General features: G+C 39.0%; 2 protein-coding genes and 1 long non-coding RNA gene across 6 annotated transcripts in view; 2 read left to right on the forward strand and 1 right to left on the reverse strand.

Annotated features, from left to right (window-relative positions):
- The window catches only part of mgll (monoglyceride lipase), a 45,752-nt gene extending 32,682 nt beyond the window's left edge, over window positions 1–13,070 (forward strand). Inside the window, exons 6-8 of one of the 3 annotated variants that reach the window (XM_080294897.1) lie at window positions 3,384–3,599; window positions 5,321–5,454; window positions 12,933–13,070. In XM_080294897.1, the coding sequence (XP_080151023.1) occupies window positions 3,384–3,599; window positions 5,321–5,452 (348 nt within the window). In that variant the 3' untranslated portion in view covers window positions 5,453–5,454; window positions 12,933–13,070. Of the gene's footprint in view, window positions 1–3,383; window positions 3,600–5,320; window positions 6,183–12,932 lie in introns of those variants that run through there. The other 2 variants (XM_026153339.2, XM_026153338.2) reach the window with 2 other exon arrangements.
- Window positions 13,071–13,513: 443 nt separating this feature from the next.
- On the reverse strand, window positions 13,514–15,212 carry LOC145422914 (uncharacterized). The gene is made up of 2 exons (XR_013904087.1): window positions 15,070–15,212; window positions 13,514–14,497 (listed from the first exon to the last, which is right to left on the reverse strand). It is a non-coding gene; the product is annotated as an uncharacterized LOC145422914 (long non-coding RNA).
- A 120-nt stretch (window positions 15,213–15,332) lies between these two features.
- The window catches only part of prkar2aa (protein kinase, cAMP-dependent, regulatory, type II, alpha A), a 46,653-nt gene continuing 36,325 nt past the window's right edge, over window positions 15,333–25,660 (forward strand). The window contains exons 1-2 of one of the 2 annotated variants that reach the window (XM_026153127.2): window positions 15,333–15,965; window positions 16,775–17,046. In XM_026153127.2, coding sequence (XP_026008912.1) covers window positions 16,800–17,046 — 247 coding nt within the window. In that variant the 5' untranslated portion in view covers window positions 15,333–15,965; window positions 16,775–16,799. The remainder of the gene's footprint in view (window positions 15,966–16,774; window positions 17,047–25,660) is intronic. The other variant, XM_080294896.1, reaches the window with a different exon arrangement.

Consider the following 25,660-nt stretch of genomic DNA (forward strand, 5'->3'; position numbering starts at 1 on the left):
GTGATTTAAGCCAGGTAAAGGAGAGGAGTAAGAAAATGGCCAGTTTAACTCGCTTTATCTATCAGTGGTTTTAACTTTTAGGGTGATTGGGTGATGGCAAAATGAAATCCGCCATATATTATGTTAATTTTTGAATGAAAACAACTGAATCCTCATTTAGTCTGTTGTCATCACATCCTTTAGTGTGTACAGAATGTTGTGGTAGCAACCGGGAGAATTGTTTTTGTTCAGTCAGTTGCGTGCTGAAGAAAGAGAGGGAAAAGAAGCAGACAGTTGTCAAACCAAAGATAAGTGATATGCAGCGTCGTGAGAATCCAGCAATGACCGGCAGACCAAGGCCAAACAACATGCAACCTGCAGGGACTTCGTATCATCATGGCAGGCCCAGTTTTCCACCAAGAGTAAGGCACAATCTGAAGCAGGATAATGCTGGACTCAGAGCCCAACTGGAAGAGACTCAGTGTCAGCTACACATGTGTAAATCCAGTCTTAGAGAAGCAAACACGAAGGCCTTGTATTTTGAGAGTCAGGTGGATGAGTATCGCAGAAAGTTCTACTATTTGGATATAGAAACTGAGAAGACAATCAACGATCTGAAAAAGCAGCTGGACGCAGCGCTCAGTAATGAAACCAAGTCTTACCTGCAGGACATTCACACGCTCAAATTTGAGCTTCGTGAAGCTAAAATTGAACGAATCAACAATGCAAACAGGTTGATTCTAGCAGATAAGATCATGCATAAGCTTACTTCTAACCTGGGCGATGCCAACAAGAAGCTGCAGCAGCCGAACAGAAACTCTATAGACACCCAAACGATGATCAGTGACGCTCCTTCAAAGAACCAGTGCTGTGAGATGCAACAGATGTGCATTGACCAACTCCAGCAGCAGCTTCAAAACGCTAAGGAAGAACTGAAGAAGCAAGCTGAGGAACACGAGGATGAGAAAGAGGCTTTACGCTCTGAAATTAAGCAACTTAAAGGCCTCAAAGAACAAAATGAGGAGAAGCTGATGAGTTTAGAGAAAGAGCTAAACGACACGAAAGCTTCCTACATCGCACTCCTGGAGGAGCAAAAGAAGGAGAATGCTAACTTCACACAGGCACTGCAAAAAGAAGAGGAGGAGAAGGCCTCACTTCTAAAGACTCTGAAGGAGCAAGAGGACATGGAGAAGAGATTGGAGGAACTCACGTCTATAATCAATGAGTTAGAACAAGAGTCGGAAGAGAGGAAGAGGAGTTGCTGGCCTTTTAGGTTCTTTTCTTAACTGGCATCTGTCAGTCTGTATTTAAAAATGAATAAATAAATGTGTTTTATGAAATAGCCTTTCAGTCTTGTGCTTTTGTTTAGGTGACAACATGAGTGCACAGTTTTGGGGCAACATTTTGAATACGTTAGGGCAATAAAATGACTGGGTAACACCTTAAAATAAAAAAATTCAAATGAAACTTTACACAACTTAAAATTCACAACCATTACTTGAATTTACTTACAGTACAATAAAAAAAAAGAAAAACCTGACTTTTCCCCTCATTCTTATGTTCTTAGGTATTTGTAGGTAAATATAATTACATTTAAATTCAAATAAGATACACTGAAATTACATTTAATTACAAGGGAATTACATCCATAGATGTGGGCTGTATTATAAAGTGTTACCAAGGACTTTAGTTAAGGTTAGCAGAAGATCACATTTTCCCTGATACATTTGAAGTTTGCATGAAATACTTCACATTATAAGTATAATTTTTTTCAAAGAAACAATGGAAATGACTGAAAAGCTGTCAGAGCTGTTGCATTTAAATGTAGCCAATAGGGACAAAATATTGTTTATATATTAATATTGTTTCTTGCAGATACAGTATCAGGTAAAATATTTTATACATGTACATATATATATATATATATATATATATATATATATATATATATATATATATATATATATATATGTATATATATATATGTGCGACTAAGGGCATAATTAAAGAGAATGTAAGTGTATTTTATTTAAAAGTAAATTGTTAAGTAAATTGTAAAGTAAAAGTAAATTAACAATCTAAAAGTAAATTGTTATTATACTTAGCTACAAATATTGGGTTAACAACTCAGGCTTTTAAGGGAAATAGTAGTAGTAGTAGTAATTTTGCAGGAAAACAAAAAAATGTGTGGGTTGAGTGGGTGTTCTCCGGATACTCCGGCTTCCTCCCACATTCAAAATATGTGCAGTTAGTGAGGATAGGTTAATTGGAAATTTCCCATAGGTGTGAATGCAGGAGTGAATGGTTGTCTGTGTCTATGTGTTAGCCCTGCGACAGACTGGCGACCTGTCCAGGTTGAACCCTGCCTCCCGCCCTAAGGCAGCTGGGATAGGCTCCAGCCCCCTCCCATGACCCTGAAAAAGGAGAAGTGGAAATGAATGGATGGATGGATGGAACAAAAAATAGATAGATGCATAGGAATAAGGGGGTAACAAGTGAAGTGGAGTGGCTTAACCTTGCCTAACTTCTAGGTCTTTTATGTTTTAAGTGAAAGAAATTAAATTAGACGTGGCTCCATCAGTTTAAGGTCACATAGGCCTGCACATTTATTTTATTCTGATAAGTTGGCAAGGGAATTTTAATGTTGATAAATAATAGAATATCCATCATAGAGATATATAGGGACATATAATGAACATTAAATAAACCTGTAAAAAACAGACGTAAAAAGGCAAGGCAGTTAATATGAATGTCAGTGAATGTGACATCTGTTATAGAGCGCTTTGAGTACTCTGAGAGAGTAGAAAAGCGCTATATAAGAATCAGTCCATTTACCATTTATATATTAATATTGTTTCTTGCAGATACTGTAAAATACAATTTTCCACATTTCACACTGTGTACTTTTGAAAAGTTTTTCTCACAGTTTTCTGTTATAAGTTTGGTTTGAGAAACAAAGTGAATATTTGATCACTGTACTAGCTGTTAGATTCAACATTTAAAATGCAGAAAGGACTCTTTATTGTTCATCTGCTCTTAGGAGACTCCAGGCCATCTGTGCATGAGCGACCGTTTTCCCTTTTAATTTGTACCATTTTTCTTCTGGCTGACACGTTTGTGCAATTTATTGCCCACAGTAGCGCTGCATGCATCTAATTGTACACAGACTCTCACTGATGATGTAGAGGTGTCAAAAACTTGGCATTACAGGGTTGAAGGAGCATTTGTGCTCTATGAAAGGATTGCTGAGTTGAGTTAAGCCTGACCAAAATTATTTCTCTGAGCTTAATTAGAAAGAGGAACAGCAGGAATGAACTTACATTGATATCAGTCCAACATCCGGTGGAGAGAGATGATAAACCAAAGCATCTCCACCCTGGCCTCTTTTGTTTCTCTCCTGTCAGGTGGAGGCATATGACGCTGATGAGCTAAACTATCACGGCGGGATGCGAGTATCATTCGGCATGCAGCTGATGGCGGCAGTGGAGCGTATGCAGAGGGAGATCCCGTCCATCAGCTGGCCCTTCCTGCTCCTTCACGGTGACGCCGACAAACTCTGTGACATCAGAGGCTCCAGGATGATGTATGACAATTCACCGAGTACAGACAAGAAAATCAAGGTGTGTATGGTTAATTTACAGAAAACTGTATCTGTAGAACTGCCTTAGGTTCAACAAGGTGTTGGAAACATTCCTCTAAGATTTAGATTCATATTGATAGATTAGCATCACATAGTTGGTGAAGATTTGTTGACTCATTGTCATGTTCAATACACCAGTTTGACATGATATGAATAAAACATGCCATGCTGGAAGCAGCCATCAGAAGATGGATGGTTGGATGGTGGTGGTCAGCAACAGTACACGCTGGGTACAATGCTCAGTTGGCACTAAGGAGCCCAATTACACCACCAGCAACACACTAAACTATTAGCACGAAGCAGGACTGCTTCATGCTTTAATGGTGCTGTAGAAATAAAATAAAATTGAATTGAGTTGAGTTGAACTGAATGTTGTTTATGCCAAATTCTCTCCCTACTATCTCAACGTTGAAGCTGAAATCGAGAGTCATCAGACCAAACAACACAATTTCTGGTCTTTTGATATCCAATTTTGGTGAGCAGGTGTGAAACACAGACTCAGTTTTCTGTTCTTAGCTGAGAGGACTGGGGTGGTCTTCTGCTGCTTGAAGGTTCAATCTATTGTGCACTGAGAGAAATTGTTATGCATATCTTGGTTAGTTGGTTATTTGACTTATTGTTGCCTTCTTGTCAGTTCAAAGCAGTGTGACCATTACCGTGACATCTGACAGTGTCCAGGAAAATCCCAGTAGATTAGCAGTTTCTGAAATACTCCAAATACACCAAACGCCATGCCACGTTCAAAGTCATTTAAATTATGTTTCTTCCCCATTTTGATGGTTGGCCTGAATTTCAGCAGGTCTATATGTCTAAATACACTGATATGTTTAAATATTTGCGTTAATAAAGTTTCAGATGAGCGTTTATAAAGTGCAACAACTGAACGTGACACAGTGCATAAATATGGTGAATAACGTTGCCTCCAGCATTAAAGGTGTCTTCTGACACTTTAAAAATGATGATTCGAGATTACAAAGCTGAGGTCTTTGTGTTTGATTAATACAGAGACTGTCCGTCATTAAAACTCGTTGTTATTAAAATATAACATAGAGATGGGTGGCAAACTAAAGGAAAAATATACAAAGCCTTGACTTTACAGTCAGGGATTTTACACAATGCTGTGAAGCATTTTACAGTGATGTGATGCAACACATGCCTATACCTGTATTACATTATGAAATGCAGCTTAAACCTCTTAAATCCCAAGAGCTTCAACACTGGTATTTGTAAAGAGGGAAGTTTCACACACTATGTTGTCACATGGTTCATCACATGGAGGTTAAAAAGAGGATGAACAAGAGACATGAGAATGAGACACATGAGAAGTGAAATCAGATATAACGAATGTTCTGTTTTCGTGCAGCACAGTGAGACAGATAGTGCAGGGAGCAGAAAATCAAGTGGTGCTTGTGAGGCTCAGATGCTTCTTTATCACATGTTTTATCAAAGTAATAATTGGACCAAATGCAGGGGCTTTCCACGTTAGTTCAAGCTGTAAACGGAAGTCATTTGATCCCAGCAAAATGTTTGGTGTGATCAAATGACTTTTGTATTAAATCCCTGTAGGTTTGGCAAAGCAGGAAGAACCCGTTGCAACTTTGAACACACTGCAAGTTGTTAAAAAGCATTGTAGAACAAAAATGAAATGGTTTTACATACATCCCTCTGATCGTTTCTTATCATTTCTAAATGTTATCCCAGATCTACGAAGGAGGCTACCACGCTCTTCACCATGACCTTCCTGAGGTGGCTGAGTCCGTGCTAAAGGAGCTGACCACCTGGATCACAGAGCACATCCCAGCTGCAACATCGCAGGAAGCGCAAGGCTCCTAAATGTATGGCCTGCACACCTCTGTTGAAGCTCTGAGGAAACTGCCAATCTCGTCATAAAACGCCTGCTCACGTTCCTGTAGTGCGTCAGGCGTAATAATACTACTGCACTTTCCTGTCTGGGAGTTATTTGGGCATACTGATGGACATTATAGTCTCTGTATAACAGGTTTATTAGCAAATCCTCTGGGCTACTGTAAAAAAAAAAACACACACTCTTCCTCCTATCTGTACATCAGGCCACTGATATAAATTGGGCAATAGGGTCAGTTCTTATTGTAAATACTCTGTAGCAATGGTCAGCATCATGGCAAAATTTCTGATCAGGGATGTGCCTCATGTGTTTATATGCTTCACATCATCTCCACTGAACTGCTCGTGTGCAGCTTTCAGAGAGTAAAGACTGTCACAAACTTTACTCCCTAAAAGCAAGGGTTCGAAGTGCAATAATGGGTATGGCCTTTCATTTTCTCATTTTATAAACAGGCCAGATCTTTTAAATATTAATAACAGAGGCAGCAGAATACAGAAGCATTTCTTTCTGCCTCAACTACCATTAACAGACTGGGTTAGAGGTCAGGAACAGAAGGAGGTTGGCACCTTTGGAGCTGTTGTCGGTTCAGGGATGCATGAATACTTAATAGATAACATATCATTTAGCGACACTGAATAGCCATCTTAAAGTCTCCTTAGTTTACTCCACCATACTCTCTGACCTTATCCCATCTCCTCTTCCTCTCCTGCCTCCTCACTGACTGCGCTGTTTTGTAATATCACATTTCTGATAAAGGCAGCTTTTATAGAGCTGATCAGAAGCATATACTGAAAGCACTCTATATGTAATAGTCTTCTCCTGACTTCCTCTTTGCTTGATCTGAGGACAGATGGTTAGCCTAAAGACAGATGGTTGACAGTGATACATCATATGAGGATAAGGTACTGTAGTCAGTCTAAATCCAGATGATGATCTAGCTTCATAAATTTTGTCCTAATGACGATATAAGTACTTCTTATCTGCCTAACTGAGTGACCGATTATTAAAATAGTTTTCCATATAGGTGCTATGTATGCGATCCTAGTCAAGAGTGTAAGATGGGGCTAAATTATTCAGATGAAACTGCTTTGAATCGCTCTGCAGGTGGGAGGTCAAAGGTGAAGTGTTCTCTGACCTTTATGGCCGTAGTCGAGCTCACTGTCAGTTGTTCACTGAGGCCAAGCCTTGATTGATTAAGTTCAGGCTGCAAACTTAGGGGGCCAGCTATAAAGTGAAAGGGGAACATGACATGACTTTATTCCAGGAAGCAGCCAGTCTGGCTTCGTTTTTTTTTAATCTTGTTCTGTAAAACTAACCTTTGATGTTCTTAAAGTATAGGGACATCAAAGGTGAGGACAAGGGGCCGTTCAAAGGGTTAGCATTTAAAATCAGCTCTTGCTCGATGTGGGTTTTCAGCTGAACCACAGCAATAATGTCAAAGCAGCCTACATTTGTGGTTTGTCAGTAATTATAAACTAGACAGACACGCTCTGAACTACCTATTTGATAGTGTCGTGTAGACTGTAATTACTGGTCACATACACTTAGCTTTTACCTGTTCGTCAAGCACAATGAGGTTTCAGATTATTAAACGTGCACCGCTCACAACTTGGAAAGCAATTAGGGTCTTTTGTGGTGCTTAATTTTTGACACCAGACATCCGTGATACCGCTTTTAGTGACTCGTTCTGTGGTGAACACATCCAGTAAGCAGTTCTTTGATAGAGATTCAACTGGCCAGCCTGTTTTCTTTTTTTTTCTTTTTTCGGTATTACCCGGAGTTCAAAGAGACTCATGCACATAGTGAAGGGGGAAGCTTGCTGCTGTAACCACGGTTACTCTTGTTTAGTCATAGCAGCAGCAGTGTGGCAGAAGAGTCCTTTTTTTCTTTTTGACATGTGTTGTCACCACGGTGACCACGAAAAGACTGACAGAATGAGAGCAATTTCTGGCCTCTCTGTCTTTATGTCTCTTCCCTTCACCCCGCCTTGTCTCACCCATACTATTTTTTCTTTGTTTGTTTGTTTGTTTATTTTTTAGCCACAGTAACCGGTGCTCTTTGTTCCATCCATCATGCAAGCCTTTGTTCTACTACATACTCAAACATTGTGTACCCTCAGCCACCCACACTGTCCCTAGTGGCCAATTATCAGAGCTGCAACAGGTTATATTGTAAAGTGTTCAGATACAATTTTTATTCTTTTTTTCTGATTCTTGGACCATATGGCTGAGACCAAGGGTGCTAGATGTAGGTGGGAGGAAGGGGCCATTAAATCTTTTTTCTTTCTTCAGCTTCTTCTTTAGGTGAGCTGGTGTGCTTTAAATCAGAAAATGGGTTTCTGCAACATTAACCAACAAGAAAGACTTTTACATCGCAGCAAAACAATCAGAAGGAGCAATTTAAAATGTCATATTAAAGACATTTTAATCTGACGTTGTTTTGCTCCCAGTATGAAAAGATTACATAAAATGACTGATGATGAGGGAAAAGGCTCTATTATCAGGACTGGCTTAGGCAGTAGACCATGTGTTTTTTTTGGGAGGGGGTTGTGGGAAGGAGAGGTTATCATAAGGTCAGTAGTTTGACTTCCAGGTCTGATATCTTTAAGAGCTTTTTGCCCACCTGCTTTGAAATAAGTCAAGCGTGACACATACTTTAACTTTAAATGTGACCTGAAGTCGCTTACTTACAAACGTTGATGTGGCTTCTTCTTCTATTAACATCTTTCCTGGTGTTTTCAGACTGAACTGCGTCAGCTGTATTATCGAGTTGCATTAGAAAATAAAATAATTAATCGTTATCGGCAGAGTGCTTTCCATAATGTGAAAAAAATAGCATTGAATACAAAATACAACATGAGACATGAAAGCAAACAAATCAGTGTAGAAGAGGGAATAAATAGAAGGAACTTCAGGATGTAAGTGCATCCTCTTCTCTATTTTTACAGACGTCAAAAAATACTTTGCCAGAACAAATATTGGATTACTTTGCAGCGGGTGCAGACATAGATGGAGATGTAAATGTATTCATCAGTCCCGATGGGAGTCAGACCCTTAACCTCAACTGAACTGCAGGGGTTTTTATCACCAGCCCTTCAAACACAATCTGCTCCTGATTAGGCTGCAGCAGGAACAGCGCACACAAGTGTCGCGCGGTCCCAGTTTTATTCAAACTCATAATAGCACCCCTGCTGCAACGCATCAGCGCGATTGTTTCAGCCTCGCAGGATCCTGCGTAATTTCAAAAAGCTGTACCTGTCAGACTACATGAGTGCATAATACTGCTGTCGCTGGCTACGGGGGTGGAGAGAGATGGAGATATGGTGAGAGGGGAAGAGAAAGAAAAAGGAGAGGAGAGAAGCTGTCAGTAACCATGGCAGCACTGTTTTTTTGTTTTTTTTTTCAGAGTAAAAATGTGGATTCATTAATGCTACAGGAAGTGTGCCAGACGTTTGTGTGCTTTCAGGGCCGGTTGTCCATTTGCTGCTCTGAGGATTCCCTTTTGTGTGAGCACTGAGATAAGAGAGCAAATAATTAGCATCATCAGCTCACAGTGAATAATAAGAGCTGCGCACACTCAGTGAATTTGGAAAAAAAAAAAAAGACTGTCTAGTCTGCTGTTTGGTCCAAAAACATACTATTCCCATTGAATGATTTCGAAGACATAACAAGGCCTTTTATCACATAGGTTTGTGCATTTTCCCTATGGAAGCAAAACCTTTTCACTGGATTTTAGTCCTTTCTTAATAAAGTGTAGTCCCCTTATATTGTCTTTACATCTTGTGAAGGCTTGTAAGCCATCACATGCTCCCTTTTCCCTGATATGTATCCTTACAAGCATGGAGTGAGAGAAGGAATGCCATAAATGTGCACATATATTACTCTATTAATAAATGATAATCCACTTGACTGTTAAGGTCCTTCAGTTTTTAGGCTTAGGAAGTTGAAATTAAAGTAGAGAAAAGAATGAGGGCAGGAAACCACTCAATCTAATTTGGCTGCAGCTTTCATAAAGAAATGTGTCACAGCTGGCCTACAGGGTGATGTAATTAGGCCACTTCAGTTTAATGTTTGTCATTTTTTTATTTCGACTGTATGACTGTTTCTAAGAGAAGAGCTGTTTTATGCTAATAAGCCTGAGGTGCAAAGGCCAGTCTTTATGTAGTTTTATAAGATTAAAGTGCACTTGAAAGATTCAGTTCGCATGAATGGGGCTCTGGAGTGAATGCTGAAGAAAGCAGCAAGAATTGAAGGGGTCGTCTTCCAAAGTGAATGTAAATCCAGGAAAACGGTTTTATCTTATTGTCGTAATCATGTGTGTAGAAACAAAAACAGATGCTCCAGGTTGTTAACACGTAAACCTTTAAATGTTTGAATCGTCATAACTGTGTTTTGGAGCAACGCCCCAGCTCAAATCTTGCTGTTCTAACCGACAGTTTTGACAAACTTGATTTGTTTCCAGCCGTCACGCTGCTTGGTTGCTGAACACAATTGTAATACTCTGTACATAGAAATGCTAATGAAGAAATGAAGACTACATTGTATTTTACATATCTTTTATTTATCTTGTATTTATAGAAATTCATTTAATGTATAGGCATCAAAGTACTGATAACACATCACGACAAGGCACTTTTTTTATAACACAATCCAATCGCTCATTGAGTTTCCCATCTATTCAAGACTTCATAACACTTTTGTTGTTATGGAAACTGGTTGACGGTTGTATGTTTGTACAGTTAAGCAACCCAGAAAATATATGGCAGTGTTTCTGAAAAGACTCTGTCTACTGAAGTTCATGTCTTGAAAAACGTCACACACTGTCTTTGTCAAAGATTTTTGTTTAAACTTCCAGATTTTAATTTGACTTTTTTTTTTGTTCTTTTTAAAATATATATATATATTTTTTAAAAAAATGATTAACAACCAAAGGGTGTTACTGCTAAAGGTTTGTTGCCTTGTACTTCTTTATCAAATTAGATTTTCAGGAAGTTGTTTTCTCATTTTGATCTTTATCTAAGGTGAAATAAACATGAGTGCAAAACATTTACGTAACACCTGCAATTTATACACCACGCAAACTACTGAAAGAAAAAAAAACAGTTATCAGGTTTTCAAGCAGATAAAAAAGCAACTCTAATCAATTTGGGGAAATTTTTAATTTCATATAATTGAAGAGATTTTTGTGACAATAACTTTTGTACATTTATTTTTGAATTGTATTCTGGTTGTTGTCTGTGCCTTATTATGCTAATGAATGTGGTTTTATGCTCACTTGTGAGTCTGTGAGTGTTTTCTGCACTTGAAGCATCTGTTTCTCTGTTTACTCTTTTCTGAGTGCGTGTGTGTGAGTGTGTGTGGTCACGTCTGTTTCCGTTCCTGGTGGAGTAATTGTGTCTTTCTGCTTATCGTCTTCCTGTCTGTCTGTTTTCACTGATGTCTGTCTAAATTTCTGTCTTTATCGTAGGTCTAAGCAGGTTGGGGTTGAAAACTGTTTCCGAGTCTTTCAGTACAGGCTCAGCTACAGCACATAAATACCTCCCAGATTCTTTAAAGACCTGTTTTGTCTAAGCCATTTAGAGAAATGCAATATTTAACACAAAAATTGATGCATTTGGCTTGCTAATATGGCAACAGTGTTGCTGGGTTGTCTTAAAGTTATTTCTTTTGCTCCCAGTGGGACTCAACAGAAAAAACAGGAAGTTCAATCAATCACATAATAATAATAACAATAATAATGATACGAGGGTTTGTAAAACAACAGAAATAACATGCAGATTTTTCCATTCTGACCGCTGTGTATTGAACGCCTACATTATTTAAGTGCTGTGAGGTTAAAATTATAACTCTAGAAAGTCTCACAGTTATGTCGTCTGTCTTAGAGAGTCCAACATTTACTTTAATCTGTGTTTGTGTCAGTATTTCATTTTGATTTTTAAGGGTGGCACGGTAGCCTTCTTGGTAGGAAAAGCTCGACATCTTGATAAGCTGAGGAATTTTGGCACTGCGGACAAAATTGTAAACACAAACCCTAACGTCATCTTCGTAATCGTGCATTTGCAATGTCAAATCAATCAAATGGTTAGTGTTTAGAGACCATACACCACAACCTACAAAAAAAAGGATTTGTTTTGTTTTTTTATGACAAAACTTTATTGAGTCTTCCTTATTAAATTTTTTTTCTCAGTTTATGTAGTACTGGATGTACTTTATGTTAACAGTGTTGATGTGAAAAATATGCCAGTTTTTAAACATTTTCTACACCTCTAAAGACCGTAGTGCACACTTTCATTTAACATCGTCCTATACTTCTCATACTTCGCACTGATGCATTATAGTCACATCATAGGTTGAGTGTCAGCATTTGACATTTTACTTCAAATCTGGCACAAAATTGTATATAATATGTAATAATGGAAATACTTCTGAATGGCTGAATGGCAACTTATTTGTTACTAGACTGTTGATAATGTCCATACTCTCTTACAGAATAAATGACTGTTTAACTGAACAGGCTGGCTGGCTGGACTTACTGCTGTCTCAATTCTGTTATGTGGCTGGGTATGCGTAAAGAGGGGAGGTTATCAGTCATCTTCATTGTTATTATTTTATTTTGAAATCACATGTAGCTCATGACCTTAACATTTAAGGTCACGATTAAGGTCATAAAAAGAACAGAGTATCACATGTGAGAATTTTTCAAATTTCTCAAAGAGTGTAAACAAAGAAAAAACATTTGGATTCAGCTCCTACTTCAGGTGAAATGAAGCTTGGAAAGTAGATTTTTTACACAGTAATACATATTGCAGGGTTAAGTGAGGTGTGACACAGGTCAGTAGGCTTGGTCGACCTGATTTTAGTAGTGTTTCATGAGCAAAACTAAAGACTTACCTTGGGAGAAAAAAAATCAGCATTTGTTTGCCAGGCTGAAAAGTACGCATCAGGCAGTAGGTGGCAGTACTGGCTCATACAATTCACTGAAGACAGGCTTGGTTATATGAATGTGGTACTGGAACTGGTACACACACATGCAAAGCATGAATGAACCGAGGACTGGTGTGAGATTTCTAGGGTTTTTTTCAGTCTTGGAGCATGAATGTACTCTGACATCTTTTCCACAAGCTAAGGTCCTTGTGTTAAGTGCTGTCTTGTCTTCCAAGTGCTGACCAACCTTTCTCTCTGTCTCTCTGCTACTGCTCTGTCTACCTCTCCCTAGCCTCAGCGTGTGCGTGTGTGTATGTGCATAATAACTCTTCTTACTTCCTCTCAGGAGTAGGCATGGCCACCTAAACTCTAATGATACACCTGTCACTCGTTACCTTCATCACCCTCATCTACAGTACTTAAAACCAGCTCTGCTTATCATTCACTGCCAGACTGTTGCACTACACTGCTGCTAGCATTTAAAATTCCAGTCCTATTTAGCTTTGCCTGTACCTCACTGCCTTAGATTCATTCCTGAAGAGTCAGCTGATTGTTTTGGGAGGAAGCCAGCCCTGAGCCCATCTCCAAGGACTACCAGCAGGTGGAGTGAACATTTGGAGAGCAGAGTCTGGGGAGTGTTTCAGCATCAACCCTGGGAGTCAAGTTTTTTAGACATCTGGACATGGATTTTGTTTGGAGCTTCAGATTAATCAGTCTGGGGGAGGTTTGATTTGTTAGTCTGTCTTAACTACTTTAGAAATCTCCTTTCTGATCTGGTTTGATACTCAGACTTGTGAATGAACAATCTGCAGGCAGATCATTGCAGATTTATCCAATGGAAGAGACTAAACTTGATAGAAATATTTTTGAATTTCATTCTGCATCATTCTGAGTTTTTCTGCTGGCAATGTTCACATTAAAATCTTTGAGCCCTTTCTTGAGTGTCCTTTTGGTAACAAAACACAACACCTTGTTTAATAAATTTAACTGTATTCTTAGAGTGGCAACATGAAAACATCACTTATGTATAATTGTTTTGGCTTTCCTCCTTTACCATTTTTTTTCTGCTCAAAGATTTTTGCCATGTAAAGTACAGCCGTAGAGTCATTTAACATTCTTCGAGTTTATTTGTCTTAATGCACAGGTGACACAAAGTTTGCTAGAAGCATAATAAGCCACGCAAAGCACATCAATGGAAGCAAATCAGATGGGACCTATCATCACTCTTCTCTCCTCCTCATCCATCAAAGTTGCTGTATGTCTGAAGTCCAAGACTCAAGTGTTTGGAAAGGAAAAATACAAAAGCTGTCCAATTTTCTTCTGGTTCCCTGTTTTCTCTGCTTTTCCTCCTCCTCTTTACCCAGTAAATAGGTTAGTAGCTCTCCTTGAGACATTTTTAGAGTTTGTCAGGACCACATTAGCAGTAACTCTCAAAGGATGATACTTCCAGGAAAACCATGGCCAGAATCCACACTCTAAATCTGTATATTATACCACCATGATAAGATATAGATAGATAGATAGATAGATAGATGAAACTTTATTAATCCCTCGGGTAGGTTCCTCCGGGAAATTCAGTTGCATATTACAGATACAATAAGGGGAATGAGAGTAAGGAAATACACAATCTAACCCTGGGCCATTTTATATATGCAAATTATACATAGGTGAGTTCTCAGGATAAGGGATAGGGAAGTTGGGTTAACAATAACTAATTTCCACAGTGTATCGTTTTCCACAATCTAACCTGTTCAATGACAATGTGGAGGTATATTTTTTTATATATAAACGTTTTACTTGTTTTATGGAGTTCATTCTTCCAGCAGGGGGAGCCTGGAGGTAGACTTTCCCGTTTGTTGGAAACAAAGACCTGAGCCAATCAGAAATCGGTTCAAGGAATTAAATCCGGGCTCATTGTGGCCATGGCAACGGATTTACCTTGGTGACAGCTGAGAAATAGAAATGGAAGAAGAGATGCGACATGGGCTGTAATGGTCCTGAGCAATACTCTCAGAATACTTCAGATCCACCCTCAGTGACCCCACTGCACCATGACAGGTTAATTTCTGCAGGGGGTGGACTCCCGAAGATCTGCAGTAAAACAAAGTAAACAAAGGCAGGAATATGAAAAGGGAAACAGCAACCTTCAGTAGTACCCTAATTCAGTAGAGCTCTGTGTATGAAAATAGAAGTAAATATAGACTGGTGCATTTAAGGAGATGATATTCAGAAGGTTACATGAAGATTTGATGTATTGGCTCAGAGGGTGATAGCAGAGACTGTTGCCTAATCTGAACATATCTATGAAAGCCCAGAGAGTCTGGAAAGAAGGAAAGGATAAAAGATACCAGGTTAAGGACGAAAATTAGAAAGTGATGAGAGCATGTGAACACCAACGAGGTTAAGGCCGTTCAAGAAAGGTTTTTTGTTGCAGCTTTTTATACAGTTTACTATTTGATATCATCCCATTTCAGCAATTAATTTGTCAGGAAAATGTGTGTTACTTGGGTTACAGTGAAACAAAATTGACCATTGTCCTCATAACTATAATGATAATTCTCAGAGACACCTCATTGGCAGCTGGACAAAGGCAGATATTCACATTCAGCAGCGTCTACATATATAAAGAATGTTTAAATTATTACACACACACACATCTTTACCAAATTGTCAAGGCCACTTCTGTAGGTGTGGTCCTCTTGTGACAGTACAAATATGGTTCTGCCTTCTCTACCGCGTCTAATCCAAGAGCTGTATGTAATTGGCTGTTGTATTGGAATTTTTTATTTTAATTGGCCCTGTTTTCTGTCACTCTACGTCAAACGCTCTCTGCTCACTGTGTAACCACGCCTCCTCATGCTTTCCGGAGCCAGTGGTTCATTCGTGCGTGTAGAGCCGTGGATTGCCTCGCCGGGAGGGAGGAAACGTGTTTCGTTTAATTTTGCTGGGTTCTCGTGCTGTCATTAGCAGTGCTGCTACTACAGTAACGTTTTAAACAGTATTTTCGCGGGTACTTTGCGTTGTAATTAACGGCGGCGTGGCATAACGTTGCGAACAACTAGGTTAGGCTCTGTCACCTGGCTGCAGCAGCTGACTTGGTGTCTTGCGGAGAGTGGCGACAGTTCCCAAAAGAAAACAAGCAATTGCTAGTTAGCAATTCAGCCAGTTAGCCTGCTAGCTAGCTAGCTCTTGCCTTATTGCCACAGCAAGTCCCTCCCTCACAAAGTGCGTGGACGCTGTTGGCTGCGACGGTGAAGTCGAGTGTTTTTTTTTCTTTCTTTCTTTTCCTTTTTTTTAAAACTCCCCTCCTATCAACTTAATAGCCAGCATCCCTATACAGTTGGTTTGCACGGGAAATACCCCCCCACAAAGGTTAGATAGGTTAGGAGACGGTAACGTAAAATTGCTGGCTTTACGTTCGACAAGTGTGTTCTGTGGAGGGATACGGATCATACACTGGCAGAGAGACTGGCTAAAAGAAGACGCGAAATAAGAGCGAACAAGGAAGACACCAGGAAGGAGGGGACTGGCTAGTTTAGCCGGTGAGACTGAATCGCACGTAAGTGACTCATACTTCGCAGCAGTAAGTTAGCTTGACAAATGGCTTAACCTGTACAACTTGCACTGCTTGCGGCTATCAAGTCTTCTACTCTTCTGCGGCTTAGCACCTACAACCAGTACGCCATACTACAAATGTTAGCTAGCTGCACAGGCTTCCTTGAAGGTGGCTTAGTAGCTAGCACGACAGCTAATTGAATGGTTCGAAAGTGAAAATGTGCTTGAAACACATCTCGACTACGCTTTCTTCACTCGTTCCGTCTTAACTAAGGCTCAGTTAAATAGAGGAGTTTAGACAAGTTGGATGTGTGGCTTGAACAGCACCGTGTACCAGCTAGTTGTCATGAGTGGGAGCTTTTTAGCCGCTTTGCTAGCTAATTCCTGCCGGCTACCCACTCAGATTGACAGCTCAGCTTCTGACGACACGAAACCTGAATAGTAGTGAAACCCAGCTTTTATCGCCCCTTTACAAAACACAAGGCTCATATCTATTACGTGCAGCTGTGGGAACTGTGTGTTCCTGAGCTGAACCAAAGATAAACTTGTCAATGTCATGCAGAGTTCACATGACATTACACTATCTTGGTTATAAATGACTGTAGCTGTCAAACTACTCAGTTAATCAGTTTTCTCATTTGTATAGGTTTCATCAGTCACTTAGCATTCACAAGTCATGCACACGTTTATAGTAGTCTATAGTAAGCCACAGCTGTGTAAATCAGCAAATAGGCAACAGCACAGCCCTGCACTTAAACACAATTATGATTCTGTACCAAGATCAGTTGTGACAAATATTCTCTTCTCTTTTAGATAGTACATCAAGCCACACACAGCCATGAGTATTGAGATACCGGTTGGGTTGACAGAACTGCTGCAGGGCTACACTGTGGAGGTGCTCCGACAAAGGCCGTCAGACCTGGTGGATTTTGCCGTACAATACTTTACCCGTTTGCGGGACACCAGAAGTCAGGATGGGGCCAGCACAGGCGGCAAGACGGGAAAAGGAGTGATGTTTGACGGGGAGCCGATGCAAACAGAGTCCAATGGAGAGGATGATGAAGATGATGACTCCGACTTTGAACGTAGGTTGATCTTTTTGTTGTTGAGATTGTCAGCTGTTGTGGTGCAGGTGCTTGTGTGAGTGAAATGGGACACAATGAGTGATTGTTTGATTTTGTTAGGGAAAGAGCAAGTGAAGGTGAGGCCCAAAGACTTGTCACTGATATGGTCAGAATTTATCCGTCTTCTTGGGAGATTCTTTAGCGTGTTACGTCTGCCATATTTTCATACATGCACTTGCTCTCAGAAAATCCCACTGAGCAGACAGCTTGGCAAAGCAGACATGATCTAATCTGGGTCTACTACATTCTCATCATCTGACTTTCAGGATCAGAAATAATTTATTATTTACATGTCTAAGGATCTGAAAGAGCCGTCTTTGTTAAATGTAGATTCAATGTGCTCTTTAACATATTCTTAAATTAAATTTATACTTCCAGAAAACTGAAGTAGCCCAAGATGCGAAAGGTAACAAGGTAAAGCTGTCCTGTAACGACATATAATGTTGTAATAACAAAATCGGCATGATGTTTTCCCAGAGCAGTGAATGTGTGTGTATATATAACTCTAAATTGTACCTCAATAGTGATACTGGGCCTCTTTTGCATCAATCCCTTGTGTTTGGCACACTGGCATAAGATATAAGCTGCTCCCAAACTCAGCTGTCCTCTGTGCTCCTGAGAGCAATGTGACCTAGATCACACCAGTATGTTCACTGGCATCATCTGTAAACTATCATGTATATATGTGAAACTATGTGGAGATAAAAACTGAAGCCCCTTTTTTGTTTGTAAATAGTAATTGGAACCCAAATGCTGCAACCTAGCTGGCTGCACAGCTTTTGTCAAATCACCAGCAGGTACCGGAGCACTAAAGTGAATTTTGGGCTTCATGAGATCTATTCTTTTTGGGCCTGTTGTTAGTATTCCTTTTTTTTTTAGCTTCTATTCTAGTTTTGTGGTTTAACAATTATGCCAAATATACAGTTTTAAATATACAGTTTTAATCTCTCCTGAAAGCAATGTTGGCCAGCCTTGTAGATTGGTACAAGCTGGCTCATGGTGAACAGGGATTATGTTTTCTTTTTCTGCTAATACAAAATGGGTTCTGCCCGCTGTAAAACAGCTGTGACTTCAGCTGAGAGAGTTGTGTGTGTGTGTGTGCGTGCGTACGCTTTGGTGTACACGCGCCAGATGTATTTGAGTTTCAGTGAGTCCTTTTGCATACTTGTGAAAGTAAGCAGTTGTGTTATGGCATTCTTTCACAACCGTTCAAATTCCAGCCTGGTGACGACATAAAAAAATGTGTCCAAGTACACTGTGATTAGCAATCACACCTCATTCTAGGGGATAATAAAGGAAAGGAAGCTGCAACAGTTGTGCTCCAGGGAGAAATCTGGATTCTGGAGTTCACACACATGACTTCCATGACATTAGATTATCCAGTAGGCTTGTGTATACTTCCCCCAGGGAACATTATTTCTCATGGTAATAACACAGGCCTGCATAATGAAAGGTATCATGTGCTCTTGCCTGACCACTGCTGCAGCCTATAGGTATAAAGAGTGATCTAATTCAGTTAGTTCACTAGCACGTGCTCTAAGACAGTTGCTTGAGTACTGAAGACACCAAATTAGCATTTTTAATCCACAAACCAAGAACGTCATTACTTATTTTTTTAGGTGAGAAATACAAACCTGGTTCTGTTAGCTATAAATGGGACATTCTGCATAACTATCAGCACAGTCTGCAAACTATGCTGGTAAAATACAAATGTCATACTTCTACTTACTTGAATTATGATTGGTTATTTGGGGCATTTTATTGAATTTGGTACTTGCTGCATGTCCTCTCTTGCATGCCTTCTGCTCAAGACTAGGAGTAATTTTTCTCACATTTAGAGCACAAGTGATTAAACTGTATTACTGCTGAGTTGGCAGGTAAGGTATTTTGAGTTGCTATCCTCTTTATAAAGTATGGCTGTTGTGAAATTAGTATTGAGCTGAAATAGTATTGAGCTGTGCAGTCTAATATAAATATTGTTTAGCTGGCCCTGAATTCAAGAAAAAATTGAAAGAAGTTCAAGGTGCTTTTCCAGTTGTGTTGTTTTGGTTGATTTTTTTTTCATGAATCTGTGGTATCTGGATATTCTTTAGACGTTAATTCTATTGTTTTAATAGGCTACTTAATTTACGATGACTCACCAGTGTGCTCTTAACCTTTCTTTTGCTCTGAAGGAAATCATTGTGTGTTGGCTAAAGGCCTAACATGTAAATGAACTAGATAGCTGCTTGTGTATTTCCATGGATGGTACACCGTATCCCTAAAAACAGGACGTCTTGTGGTAATTTACTTGTCTTGTTTCTGTAACTCCTGCTGCCTGAATCCACTTAGGGCTCACCACACAGGTCTAAGCTGGTTAACAATAGAGGATTTAGTTATACATCCATCATATTTTGGTGATATTCAGGTTTTTAAGTAACCCTTTTTATATTGAGGCTGAGCTTTTAAGAAGTCATTTATTGACAATTTTATAATCTTCTTTCTTTTTGCTGAATGGGTGACATGGATACCAAACTGGGTTTCTGGTAGTGAATTTAAGATTTGTATTTGGCAGGAGTAAAATTCACTTCTGTGAATATTAGGATTGCATCATACTTACCTTTAATGGTTAGTAGCTGAATCCAGAACAAATGCGTCCATTTTACTCAATTTTCAGAAATACAGTGATAATGAGAAAAAGGGTGCAACACAAGGGCATCTTTCTAATTTGTATATGTGGTTTTCCTCTCCTTGCCTCCTCTACTGTCAGTTTAGCAGTGCTTGTTCACTAAGAGAAACAGGAGGGGATGAATGGATGCCTCTGACTGAAACGAGCAGGGCTTTTTAGTCAAAGATGGATGGAGGGACAGATGACTCCTAGAGATGATAATAGAAACTAATTAAAAGTGTTTTTATAAGAAAGACAGCAGGGATAAAGCAGAGGCTGTATTAAAAAAATAATTGAGGGAGGAGAAGAGAATGGGTTTATGTAATTATTCTAAGCTGCACAAAACTTTGTAGAAATGCTTTGTAGCTAGATGGTTGTGCTGCATGGATTCATAACAGAATGCTAGCTTAGATTTTTCTCTTCAGAGTGCAGATTTTCCATAGATTAATAGGTCTTAGCCAGTTTGTCTAGTAATGATTTAACTGTAACACTTTAAAGTTTTTTTTCCTTCCTTAAAAGCATCGGTCCATATTTTCAAAATTCTACCTCCGTGTGTTGTTTTGATTATTTATAAGCACTGGTATTTTGAAAACAGATATCTTGAGAGGAGTCATAACGTCATCAGTGTTTCCTTTTCATCGCACCAGCTCTCTTGCAACAGTAAGTGCAAATTTTCCCAGATGGTTGGTATCCATTTCGGACTGCAAATCTTCTGTTGCTGTTAAACACACCATTAGATTAAGAGATAAGGTCTGTTAGATTTTTTTTTTAATGATACATAGACATCTTTCTAAGAAGGGTGTCCACCAGCCTTTAAATGTCATCAAAATGAAACGCATTAAATAACAGGATTGAGGGCCTTACAACAATTTAATAAAGTGCAATAAAAGGTTTCCAGATCTCAAACTCATTTGCTGTTTTACTTAGGTGCAAATTAAACGTGACAGTGTGTCATCAGGTTTGTTTTGATGTGATTAAACCTAGAGTAAATGTTTTGAGTTAGTGTGTTTGCCCTGTTAAGAGTAAATACTGTTAGAAATTTATGTATTTAAGTTCTTCTACCAAAGAAAATGTACAGGAAACATTAAAGCTCTATGGTTGAAACACCAGTAATTGAAAAAAAAAATATTTTTGAGTTTGTGTTGCAAGTGTCAAGTGTTTTAGTTTCTGTCATATCTGTCCAACATGATAGAAAAACACTGTCATGCACTTGTAGATTTGCATTGAAGATGTGGTTGTGTTCTAGTTTTGCATGGCCACAAGAGTCCCCCAGTCCCAGAATTCATCATCTGGCCAAATCCGAAAGCTTCATCAGAGCTCAAAATTTATCAGTCCAAGTTTGGCATATGAGCTGACAAATGTGTGGATGTGTTTGTCAATGCAGACCACAGTTTGTTTCTGTGTGGAATAGATAAAATGTGTTTCTTGCATGTTTGGTTTGTGTCAAAGGCTCTGCGTAATTTAGCTCGGAGTATGGCCGCACACAATGTGATGAAATTCTGCCTGTGACCTCTTTCTGTCTCCACCCTTGCTCTGTCACCACCACCTCAGTGTTGTTTACACCCTGCTCCCCCCAGTCTCTTCCTTTGCTCCCTTTCTCCCTCTATGGCCCTCTTTTTTTTCCCTCCATATTTTTCCTATGTCTCTTAAGCAGTTTGATTTGGCTTTTTTTTTTTTAGTAGATAAAATTAACTCATAACATGATTGTCAGAACAAACTGCTTCTAAAAGAGAAAACAGAGAGACTCCTATAGTTTTCTTTGATGTAAATTGTGATCCTGCTACTGTTTTCATTTTTTTCTATCCCTCTCTAATTCATACATTTGCTACTGGACCATTTTCCCCCCTTAATATTGCTTTGTGCTTTAGTTTCACTTATTTGGGATGAAAGTACAGACTGCTTTGTCTCTAAAGACACTAATAATTGGTTCAGTAAGACGAGCTGAGATGTCAGTTTTCATTTTCGTCTAGGAGCTTTGTGTCTGTGCACAGTGGTAACAGTGATTAGTGGAAGAGGGAGTACATGTACACTCAAATGACTTTTGTCACTGTAAGTGTGCACAATTTTATATTTGTAGGTTTGCGTGCTTGTGACTAGTCTCAGTTTAGTGTTGTGCAACAGGTGACCTGATTAGTAGACAGCAGTGTATGTCCAGGGTGCTTTTAGCCTGCAGGCAAATCTCATCCAGCCTACTATGGAGACCAGTTGGACTGGCAGTCTGATGGTGTTAAGTAGAAAAGCCCCCAGACGGCTCATACTACTCTGCCTGGCTGATAGTTCACTAATGCAGTTGCTGTCTTTACTCTTGTCTTATTTTTATCATATGCAAAAAAGACAAGTTTTGAAAATGCCTTTTTTTTAGCCTTCTGTCCAGATGAAAACAGGGTTTTTGTTCATGTTCAGGGCGAGTAATTATCAAATTACCAGCATGGTGTTTGTGTGACCCTCGTAGGATTGGCTACCTCCATAGACTGAACCTGACTGAATCTAAACTCGGTAGCCCAAACACATAAACTGAACCAGCTGTAAGATAATGGAGTGCTGGTAATAGGATATTCAGAGGGGAGTAATACCACACTTATGGCATTAAGAAGGAGTAGGCTGTACTAGCTGAAAAGTCTTCAGATACAACTATGAAAAATTTTGCCTATCCCAGTTGGTGACAATACGTGATATTACCAATTATTAAGTCATAAAATCTGTCTGGGTCTGTCTCACCTTTGCTCTTCTCCATGCCCTTCCTACACACAGCAGTTTCAGTGTGACAGTGACACCACTTTAATCAAGAAATTGAGGAGTAGTGGCAAAGTTGTGCGTCAGCAGACACAATTACAATACATGCCTACTGGTGGTGGTCAGAGGGCCCGGTGGCGCCAGTGTCCGGCAGCCTCGCCTCTGTCAGTGCACCCCAGGGTGGCTGTGGCTACAATGTAGCTTGCCATCACCAGTGTGTGAATGTGTGTGTGAATGGGTGGATGACTGGATATGTAAAGCGCTTTGGGGTCCTTAGGGACTAGTAAGGCGCTATATAAATACAGGCCATTTACCATTTACCATTTAATAATGATATTCATTTTCTGCATTAATTGGAAAATAAGCTAAAAATTGCCTGGATTGACTAATCATTAATACCAGAGATCATTATCCATCTATTTTAAATACCGTGTAGAGTACATAACAGAAGATGTGATGTTCCAAATTCACGATACTGGAATTTGAACCACGTTTATGGTCAAATACGTCTTTAAGCACCTAATTTTTAAGCCCACTTTTTGTGCTGATGTCAATAACAAGTTTATGTATGTAAAGCTGAGAAAAAGCATTTAAGAAATTTTTTTTCAGTATTGTATCATATATTATAAATTAACTAGTAATGTAACTGTTTTGCTTATGCTAAATAACTTTGTACTGCTGCTAAATGATTCGTGGTTAAAGCATGCCAGTCTAATGGGGGGTGGAGTCTTTAAACATGGCTAAGGTCATAATCTCTTTCGTGCACTCTGCGTTTTCTTTTCCTTTTTAGCACCAGGGGAGTAGTATGCATGTATGTATGTATGTAATTTTTGTCTGCCTGTTGATCAGACTGTAGAACTCTAAATTTGTCTCTTTGTTGTGTTATTCCTTTGATTTCTTCAGATTGTGTGTGTGTGGTGTTTTGTTTTTGTTTTTTTGTTTTTTTTAAATCTGCTTAAACTTCGTTATCAGCTTTTTAAATTTTTTTTTTTATCTTGGTGTCTCTTTGTTTGAATGTCTTTGTAGCCTTATCTCTCTACCTTTCTTCACCCTGTTTCTTCACATCTCTTTGAATTAAAAAAAATGTATATGGAAACCAACAAATTTTCTTAATTCTATTGTCCTGTTTGTATATTTCTGTATATTTCTGACTTTTTGAAGTATTTGTCTTTACATCATTTTCTGGATCTATATCTTTTTAAAATAACAATACACTAAAATAGTTTGAGATGGCTATAGTGTCAGTTCTTTAGTCACTCTTCAAGTCTCAAACACTTTATGTGGAAATGAGATTTCAGGAGACATTTATGTAGCTGTCCTAATCTCCGTTGTCCATTTAAGGGATTGTCATCGGTTATTGGTACAGCAGGCTATGAGACAACTTGGCTTGCATGTATTTGCTAGTAGACATCATTTGAACCTTTGTACTTCCTTGTTCTCTATCCTCTAGCCATCTTAGTCCCTGCAACAAAATAAGGAAGTGGTGAGGGATGACTGGCTTAAAGAGAGAGATTGCATTTTATCTTCTGCTGCTCCTGTTTGAAGTTAATATGCATCCCGTGTTTCTAGCACACTATTCTTGTGAATCATAATGCTGTCTGAACCCTGCCTCGCCAGTCCAGTTAAAGCCTTCAGTGACACATATATGTAGATTTATTACCGCCATCAGAGGCATCTAGATTACATATTTCTGGACAACAGATCTGAGTATGATGCCAGCCTTCTTGGTGTACATTAAATCCAGGCTGGAACCCTCTCAGGAGACTGTCTCTGTCCCAGTCGTGCAAAAGGGTCAGGTTGACCAGTGCAGACTACTGTCATGTCATCATGTTGATCTCTTTGGTGCATTAGAAGAAGTTGTGATGTTTTGTGAATTCAGTTCATTATGTGTTATGTCTCACCTTTGATTGTCATATGCAATAGATAATGTGGTATAAGCCAGACTTCCCATCAGTGGAAATGATCAGGTCTGTACTTTAGTTTGATTTGGTTTCACTCTTTCTTGAAAAATAAAACTATAGTCTTTTTTTTGAAAAAGTTAAAGGCTCAAAGTTATTTAGCTTACCCCAGTGTTCTAACAAAACATGCTGTATTTATCCTACTATACGCACTGTATATGAAGATGTGCAAATTAAAGTAAGAAGAAAGAGAGCAGGAAGTAAAAGAGCTGAGAAGCATCAATGTTTTTTGTAGAAAATGTTTTAACCAGTTGTTTTTCCCCCAATTTGGACAATCCACAAAGCAAGAGTTTTAGTTTCAATTCACTGGCCAAATAAAGGCAATAAAACTAACACTAAACCAATATTCTAGGTATCAGAAACATGCTCATTTATTGATGTTTCTCCTGGGAGAAAAGCGGGGGAACTACAGAGGGGAGTGAACAGATGAGGGCATGGGATAGCAACAAAGTTAAGGAGGATGACAAAGACCTGAATTGAAATTATAAAAAGAAACAAATACAACTAAAGGATGTGGGACTCATTCCTCCAGCGTTTAGGGTTGTTACTGGCGCCACATTTGTCTCAGAGGGCCATAGCTCCAGGCTGGAATTTGGGAATCCCGGTCCTTACTAAGAAGTAAACCAATGCTTTTTTTTTTTTTGCTTTTTTCCACACATTTTCATGGCACTCTGATTCCTGATTTATACCAAAGATGTATCGTCACAGAAATGTATCAGATCCATATGTCTTATATTGTTTTGTCATTTTTGAGCACTCTTAGCCACTATTGAATTGTCTGCAAACATGCTTCCTGTGTGAACAAGTGCTTTTCCTTTTCATGGAGCAGCCATTGTTGATTATTCTCTCTTAGCTCATGCTGCTCTCATATATTCATATAGAAAACATCTATAAATGGAAATTATAGCGCATATAGTACAGAGCAGGATTGTCAAACTCATTTTACATCACTTCAGTTTTAAGTGGGCTGCATCAGTGCAAGTCCCCCTTCCTGACAATGGATGGAAGTTTAACTACATATTTAATCCTTGAGATATCTTAAGATCAGAAAAAAGTGCAAAAGTACATCTCAGATTTTCTACATGATAAAGAAATGCTGATGCAGCAAATGGAAGAAAGCTGTCAGCACAAATTAAATATGTACAATTACAGAAAGAAAATCCTGGTAGCCCAGACTCCTGTAATTACAAAATTGAAAAGTTTTGAACAGAAATTCCTATAGTGGATGGTGATAAAA

This window comes from Astatotilapia calliptera, chromosome 20, assembly GCF_964374335.1.
Source record: "Astatotilapia calliptera chromosome 20, fAstCal68.1, whole genome shotgun sequence".
NCBI classification, from domain to species: domain Eukaryota; kingdom Metazoa; phylum Chordata; class Actinopteri; order Cichliformes; family Cichlidae; genus Astatotilapia; species Astatotilapia calliptera.